At 37.3% G+C, this 24776-nt stretch overlaps 1 protein-coding gene across 1 annotated transcript in view; it reads left to right on the top strand.

Moving 5' to 3' along the window:
- LOC140145149 (uncharacterized) overlaps positions 1 to 24154 on the top strand; it is a gene marked incomplete at its 3' end in the record, with an annotated part of 79988 nt that extends 55834 nt beyond the window's left edge. The window contains exon 4 of the mRNA XM_072166926.1: positions 24053 to 24154. Within this exon, the coding sequence (XP_072023027.1) occupies positions 24053 to 24154 (102 nt within the window). The remainder of the gene's footprint in view (positions 1 to 24052) is intronic.
- Between the last annotated feature and the right edge of the window lie 622 nt (positions 24155 to 24776).

Below are 24776 nucleotides of genomic sequence, written 5' to 3'. Positions count from 1 at the left end.
GGTCAAAAACCTGATTTCAACTCGAAATGCTTCTTCTCCCACAGATTACATATGACGGTGACCCCATTTGCACACATGCATTGCTATTACCCAGTGTCTATGGGGTCCTCACAGATTTGGGGTCAAAGGTCATTAAGGGGTCACTTCCGGTATAAAACGAAAAACCTTCAAAATTTTTTATTTGCTAAGAAAAACATAGGACAGTAACGGTATGTTCACACATGAATTGTGGTTAACCTGTGTATATGTGGTATTTTTTATTTAGGGTCAACGGTCAGTAAGGGCCACTTCCGGTATAAAACGAAATACCTTTAAAATGCTTCTTCTCCCACAAATTACGTAGGACAGTGACACCACTTGCACACATGCATTGTTATTACCCAGTGTCTATGGGGTCCCATATTTGGGGTCAAAGGTCATTAGGGGTAACAACACGGCTGTGCGTAGGGTTAGACCACAGCTAAGTCTAGTTCTTCTTTCTGCCGACCACTACATTTGCTCTAGCACTTACATGCTTACACCGATTTTGACCTAACTTGGTCACAACCATCATTAACCATGCCCCTACATGTCATATGAAACTCGTGGGGTCAAAGGTCACGCAGGGGTCATAGGGGTCAAAAACGTGATTTCAACTCAAAATGCTTCTTCTCTCACAGATTACGTAGGACAGTGACACCACTTGCACACATGAATTGTTATTACCCAGTGTCTATGGGGTCCTCACAGATTTGGGGTCAAAGGTCATTAAGGAGTCACTTCCGGTATAAAACGAAAAACCTTCACAATTTTTTATTTGCTAAGAAAAACATAGGACAGTAACGGTATGTTCACACCTGAATTGTGGTTACCCAATTCATATGTGGTATTTTTTTATTTGGGGTCAAATGTCATTAAGGGGTCACTTCCTGTCTGAGACGAAAAACCTTCAAAATGTCCCTTCTGCCACAAATAACATAGCAAAGTTGTGCCACATGCACCCATGCATTGACATTAGCCAATGTCTATGGGCGTTTTCATATATTTTGGGGTTAAAGGTCATTAGAGGTCACAACACGGCTGTGTTCGTGGTCTTAGACCACAGCTAAGTCTAGTTCTTCTTCTATCTTTCTTTAGTCCAGCCGAGCAACGGCTGGACTCTTGCATCCCAGCGGTTTCTGCTTCTTTCTTTCTTTCTGTCAACATTTGACATAATTGGCTCTAGCTCCCTAATTATTTGACCGATTCTAACCATTATTATGCTTTGAGAATCTGCCATCCTATACTTTATACACATTTTAAAAAAACAATTATTCTGGATATTGGCGACCAATTTCACCTGAACACGGAGGTCTCTGCATCAGCTTGCAGTCCACGATCACCATACATGTAGTGTATAGATATCGTTACACCGTTTAACGACCCCACTTTTAGGCGGTTAAAGAATATAATCGAGAAAATTAAAATTTTGACCAAAAAATTAAATTTTTGACCAAAAATCACATTTTGACCAAAAATCACATTTTGACCAAAAATCACATTTTTGACCAAAAATCTTTAAAAACTCACAGCTCGACCAATATCTTTGTGTATCATGCTCAATCCATCCAATTTTATATCAAACTTGGGCAAAGCCTTTACACCCCAGCCTTTACATTTAACATGACCCATTTGGGGTCAAATGTCACGCATGAGTAATTTTGGCTAAAAATGCGAATTTTACCAAAAATGCTTCTTCTTTTACAGATTACATGGTAGGGCAATGAAACTTGGTCATCGGCATCGACTATAGTTGGAGTCTATGGGGTAAACACAGTTTTGGGGTCGAAGGTCATTAAGGGGATTTTTTCTGCACATAACCAAATACTTTCAAAATGCTTCCTTTCCTACAGATTACATAGTACAGAGATGAGATTGACACATATGCACTGACATTAGCTGGTGTCTATATGGTAAACACGGATTTTGAGTTCAAGGTCATTAAGGGGTAAAATATGGTGGATTACTGAAAATCACCTTAAAGTTCACTTTTTCCTGCATATTATGTGCTGTGATCATCATAATAATGCCAAAATGACTATAGCATTGGGTGCATATAGGGTTATAATCATATTTGGCTTGAACATGGGGAGGAGTCTTGGGGTCAAAAGGGGTAAAATTTTGAAATTTGCCCAATTCAAACGAAAATTAGTATATGTAATCACGGTAGGATTCAAAATGATGGAGGTCATTTCAAGGTCACCAGAGGTCAACCAAAGGTCAAAATGGGTCAAATTCCAAAATTCGTCCAATTTAAGTCTAAATTAGAATATGTAATATTGATATGATTTCAAACAAAATGGAGGTCATTTCAAGGTCATCAGAGGTCAACAAAGGTCAAATTATTTTATTAGATAGATTGTTATCAAACGTAATGTCAACATTTTTTACGAAAAGGCAATTGTGTTACAAATCTTTTCAAGGTCATAAGAGGTCACATCAAGGTCACGGCTGGACTTCGCAGCCTTCTGAGGATGCAATATATCTAGTTCTTCTTTCTTTCTTTCTTCTGTCAACCTTGACATAATTGGCTCTAGCTCCTTTATTATTTGACCGATTATAACCAAATTTGGGCTAAAGCTCCACTACCCCAGCCTTTACATTTGACATGACCCATTTGGGGTCAAATGTCACGCATGAGTAATTTTGGCTAAAAATGCGATTTTTACCAAAAGTGTTTCTTCTATAGATTACATGGTAGAGTAATGAGACTTGGTCATCGGCATCGGCTATAGATGGGGTATATGTGGTAAACACAGATTTAGGGTCAAAGGTCATTAAGGGGGTATTTCCGGCACACAACCAAATAATTTCAAAATGCTTCTTTTCCTACAGATTGCATGGTACAGAGATACGACTGACACATATACATTGACATTAGCTAGTATCTATGGGGTAAACACAGATTTGGATTTCAAGGTCATGCAGGGGTCAAATAGGGTTGATTACTGAAAATCACTTTAAAATTCAATATTTGCTGCATATTAAGTGCTGTGATCATCAGAATAATGCCAAAATGGCTCTAAGCATTATGTTCATCATATACGATTCTAATCACATTTGGCTTGAACATAGGGAGGGGTCTGTTTTGGGGTCAAAAGGGGTAAAATTCTAAAAAATTGTCCAATTCGAATGAAAATTAGTATATGTGATCACAATATAGTTCAAAATATAATGGAGGTCATGTCAAGGTCACCAGAGGTCAACCAAAGGTCAAAAGGGGTAAAATTCCAAAATTCGTCCAAATTAACTTTAAATTAGAATATATAATATTGATATGATTTTAAAACAAAATGGAGGTCATTTCAAGGTCATCAGAGGTCAACAAAGGTCAAATCATTTTATTAGCTAGATTGTTATTGAACTTAATGCCTTCATCTTTCACGAAAATGCAATTGTGTTTCAAATCTTTTTAAGGTCATTAGATGGCACTTCAAGGTCACGGCTGGACTTCGCAGCCTTACAGGGGTGCAATATATCTAGTTCTTTCTTTCTTTCTGTCAACATTTGACATATTTGGCTCTAGCTCCCTAATTATTGGACCGATTTTAACCAAACTTGGGCAAATGCTCCACTACCCCAGCCTTTACATTTGACATGACCCATTTGGGGTTAAATTTCACGCATGAGTAATTTTGGCTAAAAATGCGATTATTACCAAAAATGCTTCTTCTTTTACAGATTACATGGTAGCGCAATGAGACTTGGTCATCGGCATGGACTATAGTTGGGGTCTATGGGGTAAACACAGATTTGGGGTCAAAGGTCATTAAGGGGATTTTTTCTGCACATAATCAAATACTTTCAAAATGCTTCCTTTCCTACAGATTACATAGTACAGAGATGAGATTGACACATATGCACTGACATTAGCTGGTGTCTATAGGGTCAACACGGATTTTGAGTTCAAGGTCATGAAGGGGTAAAATAGGGTTGATTACTGAAAATCATCTTAAAGTTCACTTTTTCCTGCATATTAAGTGCTGTGATCATCAGAATAATGCCAAAATGACTATAGCATTGTGTGCATATAGGGTTTATTATCAGATTTGGCTTGACCAAGGGGAGGGGTCTGTTTTGCGGTCAAAAGGGGTAAAATTTTGAAATTTGCCCAATTCAAATGAAAATTAGTATATGTAATCACGGTAGGATTCAAAATATGATGGAGGTCATTTCAAGGTCACCAGAGGTTAACCAAAGGTCAAAATGGGTCAAATTCCAAAATTCGTCCAATTTAAATGTAAATTAGAATATGTAATATTGATATGATTTAAAACTAAATGGAGGTCATTTCAAGGTCATCAGAGGTCAACAAAGGTCAAATTATTTTATTAAGTAGGTTGTTATCAAACGTAATGCCAACATTTTTTTACGAAAAGGCAATTGTGTTCCAAATCTTTTCAAGGTCATAAGAGGTCACTTCAAGGTCACGGCTGGACTTCGCAGCCTTCTGAGGATGCAATATATCTAATTCTTTCTTTCTTTCCTACTTCTGTTAACATTGACATAATTGGCTTTAGCTCTTTAATTTTTTGACCGATTTTTACCAAACTTGGGCAAAGGCTCCACTACCCCTGTCTTTACATTTGACGTGACCCTTTTGGGGTCAAATGTCACGCATGAGTAATTTTGGCTAAAAATGTTTTTTTAAACCAAAAATGCTTCTTATTTTACAGATTAAATGATAGCGTAATGAGACTTGGTCATGGGCATCAACTATAGTTGGGGTCTATGGGGTAAACACAGATTTGGGGTCAAAGGGCATTAAGGGGATTTTTTAATGCTGTGATGTGCCCTGAGTAATTTAATTTGATGATTTATCTTTGTTTACAAAGTTACATGAGTGATGACATTTTGGGGGAATTACCCTCTCAAATTGAGCAAAACAAGTTGAATCATATCTTATTTGGAATATTTGGAAACCCCCTGAGGTTGTAAAGTGATGTAATGGGATTTCCCCTCAGGAAGTGATGTAATGGGATTTCCCCTCAGGAAGTGATGTAATGAGAAAGGTTAATGTTATAATTAAGGCTTGGGAATTCCCACAATCATTTGGCTATTAATATTTGGGGATTTCCAACTGCTTGGTATATAAGAGAAGGTTAACAATTATTGTCACAGTTTATAGTGTTGATCTGGGCTAGCTAGCTAATATGCTTACAGTCCAATTCCTTAAAAGAAAGGAAATTGCGAACCAGAATTAATTTAAGTAGTCAATGCACTACTACCTGCCAGTGTTGTCGGAGAAGATCTAGAATACGTCAAAGAACGTACTTCTTCCAAGAAAGGAAAATATATTCTTCTGCCGATTTGCTGAAGTCTGGTTAAAGGAGCAACACAACTGTCAAAATAAGTGGGGACAACTGCATCGCAGTCCTGCTTCCTGAAGATATTGTGTGAAAGGTGGAAATAGCACCAAGTTTGGAGAAAGCAGCGCAAGGAGTTTAGTGTTGGAGAACTGCACAAGGAGTTATAAATGTGTTTGGAGAACGACGCAAGGAGATTAGTACTTGGGAGAAAGTAACACCATTTTCGTATGAGGATTTTATACGCAAGGATTTATAAATGCAAGTGTAGAATGGACTTAGCTGATTTTCGCAGGACAAGTGAATAAGGATATATTACATCAGTCGTCCAGAACATTGCAAGAACTTTATGATCACCAAGAAGAAGAATGCTGGCTAAGTACTAAATAGTTAAAGAGTGATTATATTTGATTTGTGTATATGTGCATTTGTTGTCATTATATTGTACCAAACATAACTTGCTTTCAATTAAAAACTTAGATTTTGTTAGCTTAAACAAACAGTGTATTTGTGTTGTGCATTCGTGTGAGTTCGGGTAAAAGGTGATTTTGGCCTTGAGTCAAGTACGACTCGTAACAAAATTGGGGGCTCGTCCGGGATTTACACTGTAAAAAAGTTAACATTCATTTACTGAGTCTTGAAAGTGAAAGTACAGTATGGCAGAGTTCAAAGCAGAAGAGTTTCTTGAAACTATAAATTGGGAGAAGTTTGATGAGTTGAAGAAGCCTGATTTATTGGCATTTGCCAAACATTATGACTTGAAAGTAAAGCAAGCTACAAGAAAGCAAATAATCAAAAATGCCTTGATAGATGTTTTGGTCGGGGAAGATATTTTTGATGAATCTTGTTTGGAAGAGAAACTTGAAGTAGACATTGGTGGGTACTCAGCATTTAAGTTGAAAGAGTTGGAAATTCAATTAGAATTGAGGAAAATGGAAATGGACCAAAAGAAAATGGAAATGGACCAAAAGAAAATAGAAATGGACCAAAAGAAAAACTGGAAATGATCAAGTTAGAAAATGAAAAACAAGAAAAGCAAGAAAGATTAGATATGGAGAAACAGAAAATGGCTATGGAAGACAAAGCGCGCCATGAAAAGATGGCGCTGGAAGCACATTTGAAAGAAAAAGAAATTGAGTTTGAACAAGAGAAGTTAACAAAACTAGGTGACAAATACTCATCAAGTTTCTCCTCAAAGTCAAAGTCAGGTTTGGATGTTACAAAGTATGTAAAGCTTGTGCCTAAATTCAAAGAAAAAGAGGTTGACGAGTACTTTCAACATTTTGAAAAGGTAGCTACAAATTTAAAATGACCTCCAGAGCATTGGACCCTACTGTTACAAAGTAGTTTTGTGGGGAAGGCCAGGGAAACTTACTCAGCTCTACCAATAGAGAAGTGTAATAATTATGAAGAAGTCAAACAAGCAGTCCTTAAGGCCTATGAACTGGTGCCTGAAGCATACAGACAAAAGTTCAGAGATTCAAGAAAGCAAGCAGATCAAACCCATGTAGAATTTGCTAGAGTAAAAGAACAAATGTTTGACAGGTGGCTTGGTTCAAAAGAAGTCAAAGATGATTTCGGCCAACTTAAGCAATTGGTTCTTATAGAAGAGTTCAAGAAATGTGTCCACGTTGACATTAAAACCCATTTGGATGAAAGCGCTAGCAAAATTATGACGCTGAACGACGCGGCGACAATGGCTGACGACTATGGCTTGACGCACAAGTTGAATTCAAGTAAATTTAGTCATAACAGAAGTTATTCAAACAGGTTCAGCCATAACCAACCTAGAGCAAATCAGGGTGGTACATAAGAAGGGAGATCTCAGTCTAATCACAGATCCTGGTCTAATTCACAGCATAGTGCTGGTGGTAGAGGGACCCTGTGGAGTTCAGGTACCAGACCAACAGGTGGGACGGAATTTAAATCCCAATTATTTTGCAATTTCTGTAAGAAACCAGGACATACAGTGACCACGTGTCGGACCTTAAAAGCCAAACAAGATGCACAAAAACAGCAGCAAACTGCTAGTAATACTGTAGGATGTGCAGTGTCACTTGAGTCAAAGAAACAAGTCAGTCAATCAAGAACAAGAATTCCCAAAAGGGAGGTGACACAGACAAGGTGTGTGAGGAATTTGAACCATTTGTGTTAGAGGGAGTAGTATCACTTGATAAGAATGGCAGTCCAAAGCCCATTAAGATTGTGCGAGATACGTGTTGTGCACGGTCTATGATTCTGGAAGGAACTTTGCCCTTTAATGAGGATAGTTCAGCTGGTAATGCTTTGATCCAGGGTATTGGGATGGAAATACTTAATGTACCTCTCCACAAAATTAACTTGACATCTGACTTGGTTTCTGGTCCTGTAACCATAGGAGTTAGACACGAATTGCCAGTCAAAGGAGTCATAAGAGGTCACTTCAAGGTCACGGCTGGACTTCGCAGCCTTCTGAGGATGCAATATATCTAGTAAGTCCAGTCTTTACATTTGACATGACCCATTTGGGGTCAAACGTCACGCATCGGCTATAGTTGGGGTATATGGGGTAAACACAGATTTGGGGTCAAAGGTCATTAAGGGGGTATTTCCGGCAAATAACCAAATAATTTCAAAATGCTTCTTTTCCTACAGATTACATGGTACAGAGATACGACTGACACATACGCATTGACATTAGTTGGTGTCTATGGGGTAAACACATATTTGAATTTCAAGGTCATGCAGGGGTCAAATAGTGTTGATTACTGAAAATCACCTTAAAATTCACTATTTGCTGCATATTAAGTGCTGTGATCATCAGAATAATGCCAAAATGGCTCTAAGCATTACACTCATATACGCTTGTAATCATATTTGGCTTGTACATAGGGAAGGGTCTGTTTTGGGGTCAAAAGGGGTAGAAATTCTAAAATTTGTCCAATTCGAATGAAAATTAGTATAATGTGATCACGATATAATTCAAAATATAATGGAGGTCATTTCAAGGTCACCAGAGGTCAACCAAATGTCACGAGGGGTCAAATTCTAAAATTCGTCCAAATTAAATGTAAATTAGAATAATAATATTGATATGATTTAAAACAGAATGGAGGTCATTTCAAGGTCATCAGAGGTCAACAAAGGTCAAATTATTTTATTTGTTAGATTGTAATAAAACTTAATGCCTACATCTTTTACGAAAATGCAATTGTGTTTCAAATCTTTTCAAGGTCATCAAATGTCACTTCAAGGTCACGGCTGGACTTCGCAGCCTTATAGGGATGCAATATATCTAGTTACAAGCTGACGTCAAACGTCGGCTTGTTCTGTCTTCTTCTAATTCTTCTTACAAGCCGACGTCTAACGTCGGCTTGTGCTGTCTCTTTCAATTCTTCTTACAAGCAGACGTCAAACGTCGGCTTGTGCTGTCTCTTTCCAATTCTTCTTACCTAGCCGGGACACCGGCTAGGTCCTGTGATGCTGTCGGATCTTTACCTAGCCGGGACACCGGCTAGGTCTTGTGATGCTATCGGATCTTTCTTCTTTCTTCTTCTTTCTTCTTCTTCTGGCAACAAATTTCAAAATGCTTCTTCTCTTACCTGTTACATCCTACAATGACGTCACTTGCACATATGCATCGGCTATATCCAGTGTCTATAGGGTGTTCACAGATTTGGGGTCAAAGGTCATTAAGGGGTCATTTCCGGTATAAAACCAAATATGTTCAAAATGCTTCTTCTTCCACAAATTACATGTGATGGTAACATGCTTAGGACATGTGACTTGACTTTGAACGGTGTCTATAAGGTGTTCACAGATAAGGGGTCAAAGGTCATTAAAGGGGTCATTTCCGGTCTGAAAGCTAAAAATATTCAAAAAATCACTGTTTTTACAAAATACATAGCAGAGTGTTGTCATTAGCACACAATGCATTGCTACTAACCAGGGTCTTTGGGGTGTCTACAGTTTTGGGGTCAAAGGTCATTAAGGGGTCACTTCCGGTCAAAAACCAAAAATCGTCAAATATGTTCATTTTTTTAAATCTCGAAACGTAACCAGACCAGAGTGACATAAACTTCATATATGCATTAGTGTTACTCGATGTATGCACAGTATTTTTATTATTTTGGTCAAAGGTCATTTAGACGTCATTTCCGGTTTGAAGCGAAATAACTTCAAAATTTTTATCTCCATAACTAAGCATAGTAGATTTTTTTATTTAAACTGTAACAATGCATTTTCTCGGTGTATATGAGGTTTTTTTTTATATTGGGGTCAAAGGTCATTAAGAAGGTCAAAACATCAAATTTGCAAAAAAATGTTTAAAATTACGGAAAAGTAGCTGTATCTCAGCCTATGGAAGACGGATAAAGCCCCTACATGCTACAGTGATGCACCATTAATGGTGTGAGATGTCCATAATATCAATCACTGACATCAAATAATAGCCGGTCAAAGGTCAAACTTTAAGACTGGCATTTCCGGCCCCGGCTAGGTCCAGATCTGTAGCCAGATCTAGTTCTTCTTCTTCTTCTTCTTCTTCTTCTTCTGGCAACAAATTTAAAAATGATTCTTCTCCTACATGTTACATCGTACAATAACGTCACTTGCACATATGCATTGGCTATATCCAGTGTCTATAGGGTGTTCACAAATTGGGGGTCAAAGGTCATTAAGGGGTCATTTCAGGTATAAAACCAAATATCTTCAAAATGCTTCTTCTTCCACAAATTACATGTGATGGTGACATGCTTAGGTCATGTGACTTGACTTTAGTCGGTGTCTATAGGGTGTTCACAGATAAGGGGTCAATGGTCATTAAGGGGGTCATTTCCGGTCTAAATGCTAAAAATTTTCAAAAAATCACTGTGTTTACAAATTACATAGCAGAGTGTTGTCATTAGCATAAATGCATTGCTACTAACCAAGGTCTTTGGGGTGTCTACAGTTTTGGGGTCAAAGATCATTAAGGGGTCGCTTCCGGTCAGAAACCGAAAATCATCAAATATGTTCATTTTTTTATATCTCAAAACGTAACCAGACCAGAGTGACATAAACTTCATATATGCATAAGTGTTACTCGAGGTATGCACGGTATTTTTATTTTTTTGGTCAAAGGTCATTTAGACGTCATTGCCGGTTTTAAGCTAAATAACTTAAAGAATTTTTATCTCCATAACTAAGCATAGTAGATTTTTTTAATTAAACTGTAACAATGCATTTCCTCGGTGTATATAAGGTTTTTTTTATATTGGGGTCAAATGTCATTAAGGAGGTCAAAACGTCAAATTTGCAAAAGAATGTTAAAATTACGGAAAAGTAGCTGTATCTCCATTCCACTCTACCTTTGTTTCATCGATTAAAGAAAGGCATTTGACTGTGTCAACAATCAAGACCTATGGAACATCATGGGGGATATGGGATTCCCCGGTCACGTGGTGAAGCTCATATGTACGCTATACCAGGATCAGGAATCTTCAGTCAGGACGAGTAGAGGTGACTCAGAGTGGTTCCAAATTGGCAGAGGTGTGACACAAGGGTGCATTTGTCTCCTCAGCTCTTCATCAGAGATGTTTTGGAAGACTTAGGAGTAGGTGTTACTATAGGTGGTCAGCGGATTATAAATCTCAGATATGCAGACGACACAACCCTGGTTTGCAGTTGCAAAGAGGAATTGATGGATCTATTGAAAGCAATAAAATCGGCAAGTGAACAGAGGGGACTGATCTTGAACACAACGAAGACGAAAGTCATGATTGTAGACGCAGGACGAAATGATACAGACGCAAACTTTTCCTTAGAAAGTGGTTTCGTTGAAGAGGTGGAAAGCTTTGAATTTCTGGGTTCCATCATTTTAATGATCATCACTACATATCTCAGAAAACAGTACAATATAGCAAAATCGAGGAAAAGAGGGGTCAACATTTTTTACTCATATTTTGAAGTTTCATTAGGTTCCCTAAAGTATTCATGAAAATGGTGATGAAAAATTCTCATATCCCCCCTGAGCAAGATAACACACCCCCCTAAAACCGCCCTAAATATGCTTCTGTTAACCCTTGACAAATTTGAAAATATTGAATTTTGCATACATTTCAGATGACATGTTTGAATATTTATTTATTTTTTCTGTCATGTAATACATGTATTACATATTTTCACAATATGAAAATGCACAGCAAGCTTTAAAATTGTTTGAAATGTTCCATTTCAAGCATTTTTAAAATGTTGAAAATGCCTAATTTTCACCAATCTTTGATGGGAAAAAATAAAAACCTTCATATCTTCTTCTTTTTTTTTGTTGTCATAAATTACCCCACTATTGATGTTTACACAAATGCATTCAAAATCATGGAGACGTGTGTTACTTACACTTCTACTTCCATATCACTGCATATGATGACGACTTCAATTCAAAACTGCAACATTTTGATTATCACTCTATACCACATGACTACGGTGACACAAACATGTGATATTAGCAAGGGTTAGTCCATTATTTCAAAGGGGTGTTTGTAGAAAACTGGGGTATCAAGGTTTTTGCTATATTCCACTGTTTAAAATGGCTGATATTGAGCAGATAATAGCTGTACGGTCTGCTAAATGCTCATATCTCTAACTTATGATGCTAATTAGGAGAGTTGCATTAACTTGGTCAAACTTAACAAATATGGTTATAACAATAAACAACGAAAGACTTTAAAAAAATAAATTTTTTTAATATCCAGGTCTCCATGTTCAAAATGCCTTAGTAAGTAAGTATTGACATTATTCCACTATTGCTGTTTGCACAAATATGCAGTCATATCATTGAGACAACCATTGCATCTTACTTACATGTCAACTAATTCAGTGCATTTTTAGCATTGTCCCATTATTGCTGTTTGCACAAATAAACAGTCATATCATTGCAGAGAATACCATAGCATCTAACAATGTCCACCAATTCAGTGCATTTTTAACAATTGGTCAAATGAAGCATTTCTGTTTCTTCATGTGTTTCTTACATAAACTACTTCCCGATCACAACAGATGGTAATGATTTCAACAAAAATACATTTAACATTATGTCACTGGGGTGTTTGTAGAAAGCTTAATTATCATGATTTTCACCATATTTCACTGTTTCGTATGGTTAACATTGAAGGGATAATACATAAACGGTCTACCAAAATGCTGACCAAAGTTCAATCAAAACACGATCTGGATACCTTGCAAGAACTCCATAAGCCACAATGCTTATAATTATGCGTAGTTACGTTCCATACTGAGAAATGCCAACTTCTTTGCATTACCAATTGCCCCAAGCCAGTGAAGTTCTCATACGGTATTCCATCAGTGACAAAGGTTAATGATGATTCTAACAATAAGCATCAAAAGGCTCAAAAATGTCTTTTGATGTCCTTTATTCTATATCCAAATCTCAACTATAAGTTATATAAGGAATGCTACATAGATTTGAAGCTGTAATACTTAATGAAAGTATGTAAAGGTATCTACATTCACATAAAATTGTATCTATGGTGAGTGGAAAATTGCTCACTAGCATTTGAGTTTGGGCAAGCTGTGGCAAGCGAGAATGATCAAACGCCTCAAACAAAATTTACCATTTGCACCTTGTGACTATGTCTAATAAGTATTATGACTGATTTGGAATTCAGATGCACTGTGTTCAGCTTATTTTTCAAAATATTTCTGTCATGTAAATTTTCTCCATTTTAGTTTCTAGGATGACACCGATCTATAAAAATTGAATAACTCAGATGTCAAAATACATTTAATTGTCATATTAAGCATTTTAAAGGAGACACAAACAATGGCGGCACCAGTTTTAGGGGGAGGCAACTGGGGAAAGAGTTCTGACTGGGGGCATTTGTTGAGGATAGCACCCCCGTGGCACCCCACTGAAAACAAATCATATTTTAATTACAAATACACATTAAAGATTAAAAGCCCATATCTTAAAAACATCTGCATTCCAGCATTTCAAAAAAGTAGTCCACTTCTGGCATGTGTATCTCGTAAATTAATAATATCCTCCATGACTTGTATTTCTTTATTTAATTAGTAATAGCGGCGTTTCACGTATTTTGTATGTGACCTGAGAGCACATCAGACATATTGAATTGCATTTTGATCACGAGGAATGTCCTTCCGATATCAAATAATTTTGATTTTTGACGTTTACGATATAATACAAATTTGCTTGCAAATTATTGATATTTGATATTTAACATTCCTCGAAGTAAACTTTATAAATCTAACGATATAAACTTAAAGTGTAGGCCTATGTAGCTGGGATGAAAAGCCGACAATTGAAAATGTTGACCTTTCATAATAGATATTAAAGATATATTTTCCCAAAAAGACCTAAATGTTTTTGGTGTATTTGAAAAAAAAATCTGTTATATCACAAAATTATTTGATATCAGAAGGCTCATGTGCTCTCAAGTCCCACAAAGAAATATGTGAAAACGTCTCTATCCGAGCCCTTAAACTAGTTTACCTGTGAAAATTAAAAAAATAAAAAAATATATGGAGGTTTTTTATTTTTGCATCAAAATCTTGGTAACAAATCACATTATTCACTTTTTCTCAAAAAGTGAAAAGTAGGATTTTTTACTTTTTCTCTTATATTCCTAAGATCAATTTAACTTAACACATGCAGATTATATTTTTGATTGAAAAGGGTTTTCTATATCTTTGTTCATCGTGAAAATACCAATTTTCTACCTTTGTTGATGTTATTGGACCATTATAAGCTAACTTTCTTTTTGATTTAATTAGTCTGGAATAAAACTAGTTTAGCTATGAAAATAAAAGTAATTGAAAGATATGAAGGTTTTTATTTTTTGCGTCAAAAAGTGGGTAAAAACGCATTTTTCACTTTTTTTTTCAAAGAGTGAAAAATAGGAAAACACCCCTCCTAAAAATGGAACAAACCAATTAGATTATTTTACGTTTTCTTTCATATCTGTTAAGGGTAATATATCAACTTCATACCTAGTACCTACAGAGTATATTTATTTACGTGTCTTTTTTTTTCTTATTACACAGCTGTCACGGCTGTGTCTTTTTTCTTACAGGATCTTCTTTCTTTCTTTACACAGCCGTTGACTACGGCTGTGTCTTATTTCTTACAGTATCTTCTTCTTTCTTTTTCTTTCTTCTGTCGACCTTTGCTCTAGCACTGACATGCTTACACCGATTTTGACCTAACTTGGTCATAACTATCATTGTTCATGCCCCTACATGTCACATGAAACTTGTGGGGTCAAAGGTCACGTAGGTTTTTTTAAAACTCAAAATGCTTCTTCTCCCACAGATTACGTAGGACAGTGACGCCACTTGCACACTTGCATTGTTATTACCCAGTGCCTATGGGGTCCTCACAGATTTGGGGTCAAAGGTCATTAAGGGGTCATTTCCGGTATAAAACGAAAAACCTTCAAAAAATCTAAATTTGCTAAGAAAAACATGGGCCAGTAACGGTATGTTCATACATGAATTGTGGTTATCCAATGTATATGTGGTGTTGTTTTTAATTGGGGTCAAAGGTCATTAAGGGGTCACTTCCGGAATAAAACAAAATACCTTTAAAATGCTTCTTCTCCCAAAAAGTACATAGGAGACTGATGCCACTTGCACACATGCATTGTTAATACCCAGTGTCTATGGGGTCCTCACAGATTTTGGGTCAAAGGTCATTAAGGAGTCACTTCCGGTATAAAACGAAATACCTTCAAACATTTTTATTAACCAAGAAAAACATAGCATTGTAACGGTATGTTTATACATGAATTGTTATTACCCAGTGTATGCGTGGTATTATTTTATTTGGGGTCAAAGGTTATTAAGGGATCACTTCCGGTCTAAAACGAAATTCCTGCAAAATGCCTCTTCGGGCACAAATAACATATACCAGAGTGATGCCACGTGCACATATGCATTGACATTCGCCAATGTCAATAGGGTGTTCAGAGATTTTGGGGTCAAAGGTCATTAAGGGTCATACAACGGCTGTGTTCGTGGTCTTGGACCACAGTTATGTACATGTCTACTTCTTTCTTTCTGCCGACCATTACATTTGCTCTAGCACTCACATGCTTACACCGATTTGGACCTAACTTGGTCAAAACCATCATTGACTATGCCCCTACATGTCACATGAAACTCGTGGGGTCAAATGTTACGTTGGGGTCATAGGGGTCAAAAACGTGATTTCAACTCAAAATGCTTCTTCTCCTACAGATTACGTATGACGGTGACCCCACTTACACACATGTATTGCTATTACCCAGTGTCCATGGGGTCCTCACATATTTGGGGTCAAAGGTCATTAAGGGGTCACTTCCGGTATAAAACGAAAAACCTTCAATTTTTTTTTATTTGCTAAGAAAAACATAGGACCGTAACGGTATGTTTACACGTAAATTGAAGTTACCCTGTATATATGTGGTATTTTTTTATTTAGGGTCAATGGTCATTAAGGGGTCACTTTCGGTATAAAACGAAATACCTTTAAAATGCTTCTTCTCTCACATAGACCAGGTTAAAACTGAGCTAAGTAACACTTGGAGAACGAGAAATTCTCATATGGTTTATCTGGACCAGTTTTGCATGGGGAACAAGAATTTCTTGGGTAAAAAAGCCCGTAACCTGAAAACTTTTCCGTGAGGGCGCTTTTTTCAAAATGGCCGCCAAAATCCATCTATATGGTTAAATTAGTCACTTTAGGGGCATATTTTACCAGATTTTGAATTTTATTGATAGCAATAATGTACTACCAAGTCAGGTTATCAATATGAATGTGACAGGAGGTCACAGCTGAGGGCGCTTTTTTTTCAAAATGGCCGCCAAACTCAATGAAAAACATATATGATTAAATTAGTCACTTTAGGGGCATATTTAACCATATTTTGGATATTTGTTGTTAGCAATAATATACTACTAGGTCAGGTTATTAATATAAAGGTAACATGAGGTCACAGCTGAGGGCCCTTTTTCAAAATGGCCGCCAAAATCAATAAAAACCATATATATTGTTAAATTAGTCACTTAAGTAGTATACTTCATCAGATTTTGGATGTTGTTATTGATAGCGGTAAAGCATTACTAGGTCAGATTATTAATTCGAAGGTAATAGGATGTCACAGGCGAGGATGCTTTTTTCAAAATGGCCGACAAAATTGAAGGAAAGTATGATATTAACGAAAAAGCGCCAGGAAATGTTACTTAAGTTGAAAAAAAAAGTTCTTTAACTTTTTGAACTTACAATGAAGTACTTCAGGGTGGCAAAGGTTCTGATTTAAAATGGCGGTAATGATGACTACCAGAATTGCCTTTATGTATTAAAGAAGAGCCCTAAAGCAATTTGTAGACTAGAATGCCGCAAAAAAGGTTGCTTACAGTGTTATAAATTGTCCGTTTGTTGCATGGTTTCACTGATGCATTTCTCTTTGTTAATCCTCAGGATCACTCAAATCGCTATTTTCTGAAACATCTCCATAGTCATTCTCTACCAATAGTACTTGGACATCCTCAGGCATTACCGTTTCAACACCTTTAGGTTCCATATTTTCATTCCACCCATTGTCAACAATGTTTCCACCATCGTATACAGTGATATCTGCTGCTCTCCACTGCAATGAAATTTGCGCGAAGGATATGAAGCCCCAGCGCCTGTTTACATGGTGGTAGTAAGGATATATATGCAATATTTTTATCTTTTGATCAAAGATATCGTATCTTGCTTCGTTGACATCTTTGCCCTTCACTCCGTATGAAAGTGAAAAGTACTCCTCTAGCTCTTTGCATATACTTTCTGACGGAAAATCTAATACTCCCTCCAATGTTGCAGAATGTGTCCACAAACTTTAGCTTTGACTCCAGAAGCTTGCGCACTGACGTTTCCCATGGCAAAAAAACCCGAGTTGTAATCATTTCCAGTGAATGTGTGAAATTCAATGACTGTTAAGTCAATATATAGCTGCTGTTAATTCAATATCGCTCAATGTAAAGGCCTTTGTGTCACAAAACAAGATGCTATTTTGATTCCCGATCTTAGCAATATTCAGGAAGAAGCTGCCACAAAGGTCATCTTACAAAGCATGCAGTGAGGAATTTCGTTCTTATTTAGGAGACATAGACATTGCACTCATTGCTTTATCCCATTTCATTCATGATGGAGATTCTGGACACTAACACTGGCAAATACAGGAATTGCAGCTCAGAACGTTCACTGGCAATGATTATAACTTTTTTCGCAAGGGGATACGTCAGTGCTGGAAGCTTGTGGAGTCAATGGCAAAGTTTGTGGACACATTCTGCAACATTGGAGGGAGTATTAGATTTTCCGTCAGAAAGTATATGCAAAGAGCTAGAGGAGTATGTTATGGAGTGAAGGGCAAAGATGTCAACGAAGCAAGATACGATATCTTTGATCGAAAGATACAAAGATTGCAGATATATCCTTACTACCACCATGTAAGCAGGCACTTCATATCCTTCGCGCAAATTCCATTGCAAGAGAGTGCAGTGGAGAGCAGCAGATGTCACTGTATACGATGGTGGAAACATTGTTGACAATCAACGAAAACATGGATCCTAAATGGGTTGAAACGGTAATGCCTGAAAGAACTATTGGAAGAGAATGACTATGAAGATTTTTCAGAAAATAGCGATTTGAGTGATCCTGAGGATTAAATCAAAGATAAATGCATCAGTGAAACCATGCAACAAATGGAAAATTTATAACACTGTAAGCAACGCTTTTGCCGCATTCTAGTTCACAAGTTGCTTTAGGGGTCTTCTTTAATATACTCGTATAAAGGCAATTCTGGTAGTCATTATTGCCCGGGCATCATTACCGTCATTTTAAATCAGAATATACCTTTGCCATTATAAGTTCAAAAAGTTAATGACAACTATTCCTTTTTTCAACTCAAGTAACATTTCCTGACACTTTTTTGTTGATATCATACTCTCCTTCAATTTTGTCAGCCATTTTGAAAACAAAGCATCCTCGCCTGTGAAATCCTATTACCTGCGTATTAATAATCTGACCTAGTAATGCTTTACCGCTATCAATAACAACATCCAAAATCTGATGAAGTATACCACTTAAGTGACTAATTTAACAATATGCTTTTCATTGATTTTGGCGGCCATTTTGAAAAAGGGCCCTCAGCTGTGACCTCATAATTATTATATGACCTAGTTATATATTATTGCTAACAATATAAATCCAAAATCTGGTTAAATGTGCCCCTAAAGTGACTAATTTAACCATATATATGTTTTTAATTGAGTTTGGCGGCCATTTTGAAAAAAAGCGCCCTCAGCTTTGACCTCCTGTTACCTTCATATTAATAACCTGATTTAGTAGTACATTATTGCTATCAATAAAAATTCCAAATCTGGTTAAATATGCCCCGAAAGTGACTAATCTAGCCATATATATGTTTTTCATTGAGTTTGGCGGCCATATTTGAAAAAAGCGCCCTCAGCTGTGCCCTCCTGTTACCTTCATATTAATAACCTGACTTAGTAGTACAATTTTGCTATCAATAAAAATCCAAAATCTGGTTAGATATGCCCCTAATGTGATTAATTTAACCATATATATGGATTTTGGTGGCCATTTTGAAAAAAGCGCCCTCAAAGAAAAGTTCTCAGGTTTACGGGCTTTTTACCCAAGAAATTCTTTTCCCCATGCAAAACTGGTCCAGATAAACTATATGAGAATTTCTCGTTCTCCAAGTGGTACTCAGCTCAGTTTTAACCTTGTCTAACAGATTACGTAGGACAGTGACACCACTTGCACACATGCATTGTTATTACCCAGTGTCTATGGGGTCCTCACAGATTTGGGGTCAAAGGTCATTAAGGGATCACTTACGGTATAAAACGAAAAACCTTCAAAATTCTTTATTTGCTAAGAAAAACATAGGACAGTAACTGTATGTTCACACATGAATTGTGGTTACCCAATTCATATGTGGTATTTTTTATTTGGGGTCAAATGTCATTAAGGGGTCACTTCCGGTTTGAGACGAAAAACCTTCAAAATGCCCCTTCTGCCACAAGTAACATAGCAAAGAGGTGCCATGTGCACCCATGCATTGACATTAGCCAATGTTTATGAGCGTTTTCATATATTTTGGGGTCAAAGGTCATTAGGGGTCACAACACGGCTGTGTTCGTGGGTTAGACCACAGCTAAGTCTAGTTTTTATTGTGAATGGTTTTCTATATCTTTGATCATCGTTAAAATACTCATTTTCAAGCTTTGTAAGTGTCATTGGCCCATTATAAACAAACTTGAAGATGTTCTAGAGTGATACCTCTGTATTATAATGGAATAGCCCAGGCTTCAAAATACCTTTGATTGTCATCTTAGGCATTATAAAGGAGAAGCAATTTTTAATTAAAAATACACAATCATGACTTCAAAAAACCAATTAAACTCAATATCTTTACAACATCTGCATTCTAGAATATGGAAAAAGTAGTCCACTTCCGGGGCTTCTATCTCATAAACTAAAATACTCTCCATGATTTTTATTTCTTTATTTAATTAGACTTGCATGAAACTAGTTTACATGTGAAAATTAAAAAATTAAAAGGTATGAAGGTTTTTATTTTTTGCGTCAAAAAGTGGGTAAAAAACGCATTTTTCTCTTTTTCTCGAAAAGTGAAAAATAAGAAAACACCCCTCCTAAAAATGGAACAACCCAATTAGATTTTTTTACTTTTTCTTTCATATCCGTTAAGATTAATATGTCAAGTTAATACATGCGGAGTATATTTTTCATTGTGAATGGTTTTCTATATATTTGATCATCATTTCTAGCTTTTTTGTTGTTGGAAAGGGGGGCAGGGGGTCATTTTAGGGGGGTCTTGTATCTCGTACCAGGGGGGTCGTGAGATTTTTTAAATGTCACCAGTGTGCATAACTTGGGACACTTGCTGAACCATCAAAGCATGAAAGAAATCTGCCTACCGTCGTTTTCCTCTATGAGATAAAATACCAAAAGTGACTGCACCCAGGAGATAAAACGAAGATTGGCAATAGCTCGAGGTGTAGTCTCAAACCTGACCAAACTATGGAAAAGTAAACTTCCTTCATCCCTCAAAGTTCGTTTGCTAAAATCAACACCATTTGCTGTGGCATCATATGGATCTGAATCCTGGACGATGAAATTATCTGACAGGAAGAGACTGGATTCTTTTGAGCTGTGGTGTTATCGACGAATCCTGAGGATTCCATGGACTGCCAGGAAAACAAATGAGTGGGTTCTTCAAGAGCTTGGGGTTCAGAAGACCTTGCGAGCCGATATCATTTCTAGAAAGTTATCATACTTTGGCCACATCACCAGACATCACTGCCTTCAGAAAACAATTGTCCAAGGAATGGTTGAGGGAAAACGCAAGAGAGGCAGACCTGGAGCGAGCTGGCTTGACGACATCAAAATTATCACTGGCCTGAGCATCACTGAGGCTACCAGGGCTGCCGCTGACCGCATTCGATGGCATACTCTCATACGAACCACACCTGCATACGTGTATGCAATGTGACCTTAGAGAGAGATGTGGTGTACACAGATTTGGGGTCAAATGGCATTAAGGGGTCACTTCCGGTATAAAACGAAAAACCTTCAAAAATTTGTATTAGCTAAGTAAAACATGGGACAGTAACGGTATGTTCACATATGATCTTCAGTCACCCAATGTATATGTGGTATTTTTTTTATTTGGGGTCAAATCTCATTAAGGGTCACTTCCGGTATAAAACGAAATACCTTTAAAATGCATCTTCTTCTACAGATTATGTAGGACAGTGACGCCACTTGCACACATGCATTGTTATTACCTAGTGTATATGGGGTGTACACAGATTTGGGGTCAAAGGTCATTAAGGGGTCACTTCCGGTATAAATCGAAATATCTTCCAAAAATTTTATTAGCTATGAAAAACATAGGAGAGTGATGGTATGTTCACACATTATTTGTGTTTACCCCATGTATATATGATTTTTTTTATTTGGGGTCAAATGTCATTAAGGGGTCATTTTCGGTATAAAACGAAAAACCTTCAACAAATTTTATTTGCTAAGAAAAACATAGGACAGTAACGGTATGGTCACACATAAATTGTGGTTACCCTGTGTATGTGTGGTATTTTTTATTTAGGGTCAAAGGTCATTAAGGAGGGTCAAAGGTCATTAAGGGCCACTTCCGGTTTAAAACGAAATACCTTTAAAATCCTTCTCCCACAAATTACGTAGGACAATGACGCTACTTGCACACATGCATTATTATTATCCAGTGTGTATAGGGTCCTCAAAGATTTGGGGTCAAAGGTCATTAAGGGTTCACTTCCGGTATAAAACGAAATACATTCAACAAATTTTTATTAGCTAAGAAAAACGTAGGAAAGTAACGGTATGTTCACACATGACTTGTGGTTACCCAATCCATATGTGGTATTTTTTTATTTGGGGTCAAAGGTCATTAAGGGGTTACTTCCGATCTGAGACAAAAAAACGTTCAAATGCCCCTTCTGCCATAAATAACATAGTAAAGTGATGCCACGTGTACACATGTTTTGACATCAGCCAATGTCTATGTGTTTTCATATATTTTGGGGTCAAAGGTCATTAAGGGGTCACAACACGGCTCTGTTTGTGGTCTTAGACCACAGCTATGTCTAGTTCTTTCGTAAATTCTTCTGTCGACATTTACATTTGCTCTAGTACTGACATACTTATACCGATTTTGACCTAACTTGGTCACAACCATCATTGACTATGCCCCGACATGTCACATGAAACTCGTAGGGTCGAAGGTTACGCAGGGTCATAGGGGTCAAAGACGTCACTTCAGCTCAAAATGCATCTTCTCCCACAATGCATTCGTATTACCCCGTGTCTATGGGGTGTGCATAGATTTGGGGTCAAAGGTCATTAAGGGGTCACTTCCGGTATAAAACGAAATGCCTTCAAAAATTGTGTTAGCTGAGGAAAACACAGCACAGCAACAGTATGTTCACACATGAATTGTGGTTAGCCGGTGTATATGAGGTGTTTTTTTGGGGGGGTGTCAAAGATCATTAAAAGGGCATTTCGTGATCCACAGCCTCATCCCCCAACTTTTTTCAAAAAAGTTAAGATTTTTATACCACTGGAAACTTCCGGCTACATAATGTTTAGGTAACAAAAATTTCTTGCAGGTTAATTCGTTTAGCAAAAATACCGTCAAATTTTGAAATTACAATGGCCTATGGGGCAGTGTAATACACATAATTCATGCATAACTCGCAAACGCAAAGTCGGAAGCTACTGAAATTTTGGGAATGAGCTTTTTTCGTGGATATCTACTGAAAAATGATGGTAGTATAACGGAATCCTCCTTTAAGAGGTCTCTTCCGGTATAAAACGAAATACCTTTAAAATGCATCTTCTCCCACAAATAACGTAGGACAGTGATGCCCTTATACACATGCATTGTTATTACTCAGTGTCTATGGGGTGTACACAGATTTGGTGTCAAAGGTCATTAAGGGGTCACTAGGGTATAAAACAAAATACCTTCAAATTTGTGTATTAGCTAAGGGAAACATAGGACAGTAACGGTGTGTTCACACATGAATTTTGGTTACAAAATTTATATGTCAAATTTAATGTTACTCCGATTGAGCTGCAAGTCGGACAAAATGATCCCTTACACTTCAGGAGTATGAAACTGCAAAGGTCATCCGAGGTCAAAGATCAGGACAATTTTTAAGTTGCTCCGACTGAGCTGTAACTTGTAGAAAATTATCCCTGATACTTCAGGAGTATGACACCGCAAAGGTCATCCGAGGTCAAAGGTCAGAGCAAATTTGAAGATCCTCTCTCTCTCTCCTCTCTCTCTCTCTCTCCTCTCTCTCTCTCTCTCTCTCTCTCTCTCTCTATCTATCTATCTATCTATCTAATAACAATGCCATAACCTAGGACGTTGGCGATCATGTCATGCCACAATTCTCTGTTATATGCAAAAGGTCAGGAAAGGTCAAATGTAAAATGGGCCCGAATGGGCTTAAATGTAATGCAATTTTTTCTTGATTTAGGGAGCACAAGTAGTCACCCCGAGTTAACCCGAGGTCAAAGGTTAATTAAGGTCAATCAGCAGCCACCGTCTGATATTTGTGGCTCGTGAGCCACAGGAGCTCTAGTTATACTTCTTCTTCTGGCAAGAAACTTCAAAATGCTTTTCCTCCTACATGTTACATCTTACAATGACGTCACTTGCACATATGTATCGGCTATATCCAGTGCCAATAGGGTATACACAGAAGGGGTCATTCCCAGTCAAAATCCGGTATACAACCCAATGTCTTCAAAATGCTTCTTCTGCCACAGATTACAGAGCATAATGACGCCACTTACATATATGCATCGGCTATATCCAACAATCCAGAGTAAATGTGGTGTACACAGAATTTGAATCAAAGGTCATTAAAGGGTCATTTTCGGTGTTGTAGTGCATCTGAAGCGTCACCTCCAGAGTGCAAACCCCGGGTGCAAACCCTTTTGGTGAGAGTGATGGTTTACAAGCACTTCGAATTCCAAGCTATACCAAATATGCTAATCGTAATTTCCGCATACTGACCAATTTGATGCGAACTTGTGTCAAAATGGATATCTCATATCAAACGACCAACTATACCGATACACACTCTCGTCTGTTCCTTTATTTTATCAGATGTCACATCTGAGAGTCCAACAACAGATGCATCATCAACTGCAACCGACAGTGGACTTGACGGGAGCATGACGGAGTCGACAACCGTGCATGCTACAACTGGTATGTTTACCCTAAATAATCAAGGAAAAAACTTTTCGAGAGAGTTAAGTATTGACTCTAAGATAGCAATCGTCCCCGAACTATCTGCTTGGGCCCTCAAAATACTGACTTGACATTTAGTATGGAATATTTCTTCACGAAGTGTCAAGACTAATCTGAAAGGGGTCTGCATAAACAGCATGGGTTTGAATATTATTGGGGCGTGTTGGGAGATGGTGTCAAACAATTTTTGATAGAAAATGTACTTTCCATGAGTTTACATTATGGTGCTCATAATGTAGTGCATTTACCTAAAATGGCGGATAATTTCGGACTTTATGCAACATTGTTCTGTTATTATCAAATTTATTAGGGTTTGAGATGATATTTCCTGACCTTTGTCAGCAATTGGCATTTGTCACGTCACAGCTGAATGCACTTGTAATGTACCAGTTTTGAATGTGGGAAGAGCTTTTGAAAAAATGGGTCTTCAAAATGGTACGTACTCAGACAATTTGAATGCCCCCCCCCCGGGCCAAGTGTTATAAACTTACTTGAGAAATAATTGCCTGTGAACATGACGTAGGCAAATATAGATGCAATAGGACCGCATAATTATACAAAATGTACAATATCTGATGTG

The sequence above is a fragment of the Amphiura filiformis genome, unplaced genomic scaffold, assembly GCF_039555335.1.
Source record: "Amphiura filiformis unplaced genomic scaffold, Afil_fr2py scaffold_151, whole genome shotgun sequence".
NCBI lineage: Eukaryota > Metazoa > Echinodermata > Ophiuroidea > Amphilepidida > Amphiuridae > Amphiura > Amphiura filiformis.
The sequence above is the reverse complement of the archived record's forward strand: the minus strand, read 5'-3'. Positions and strand labels throughout refer to the sequence as shown.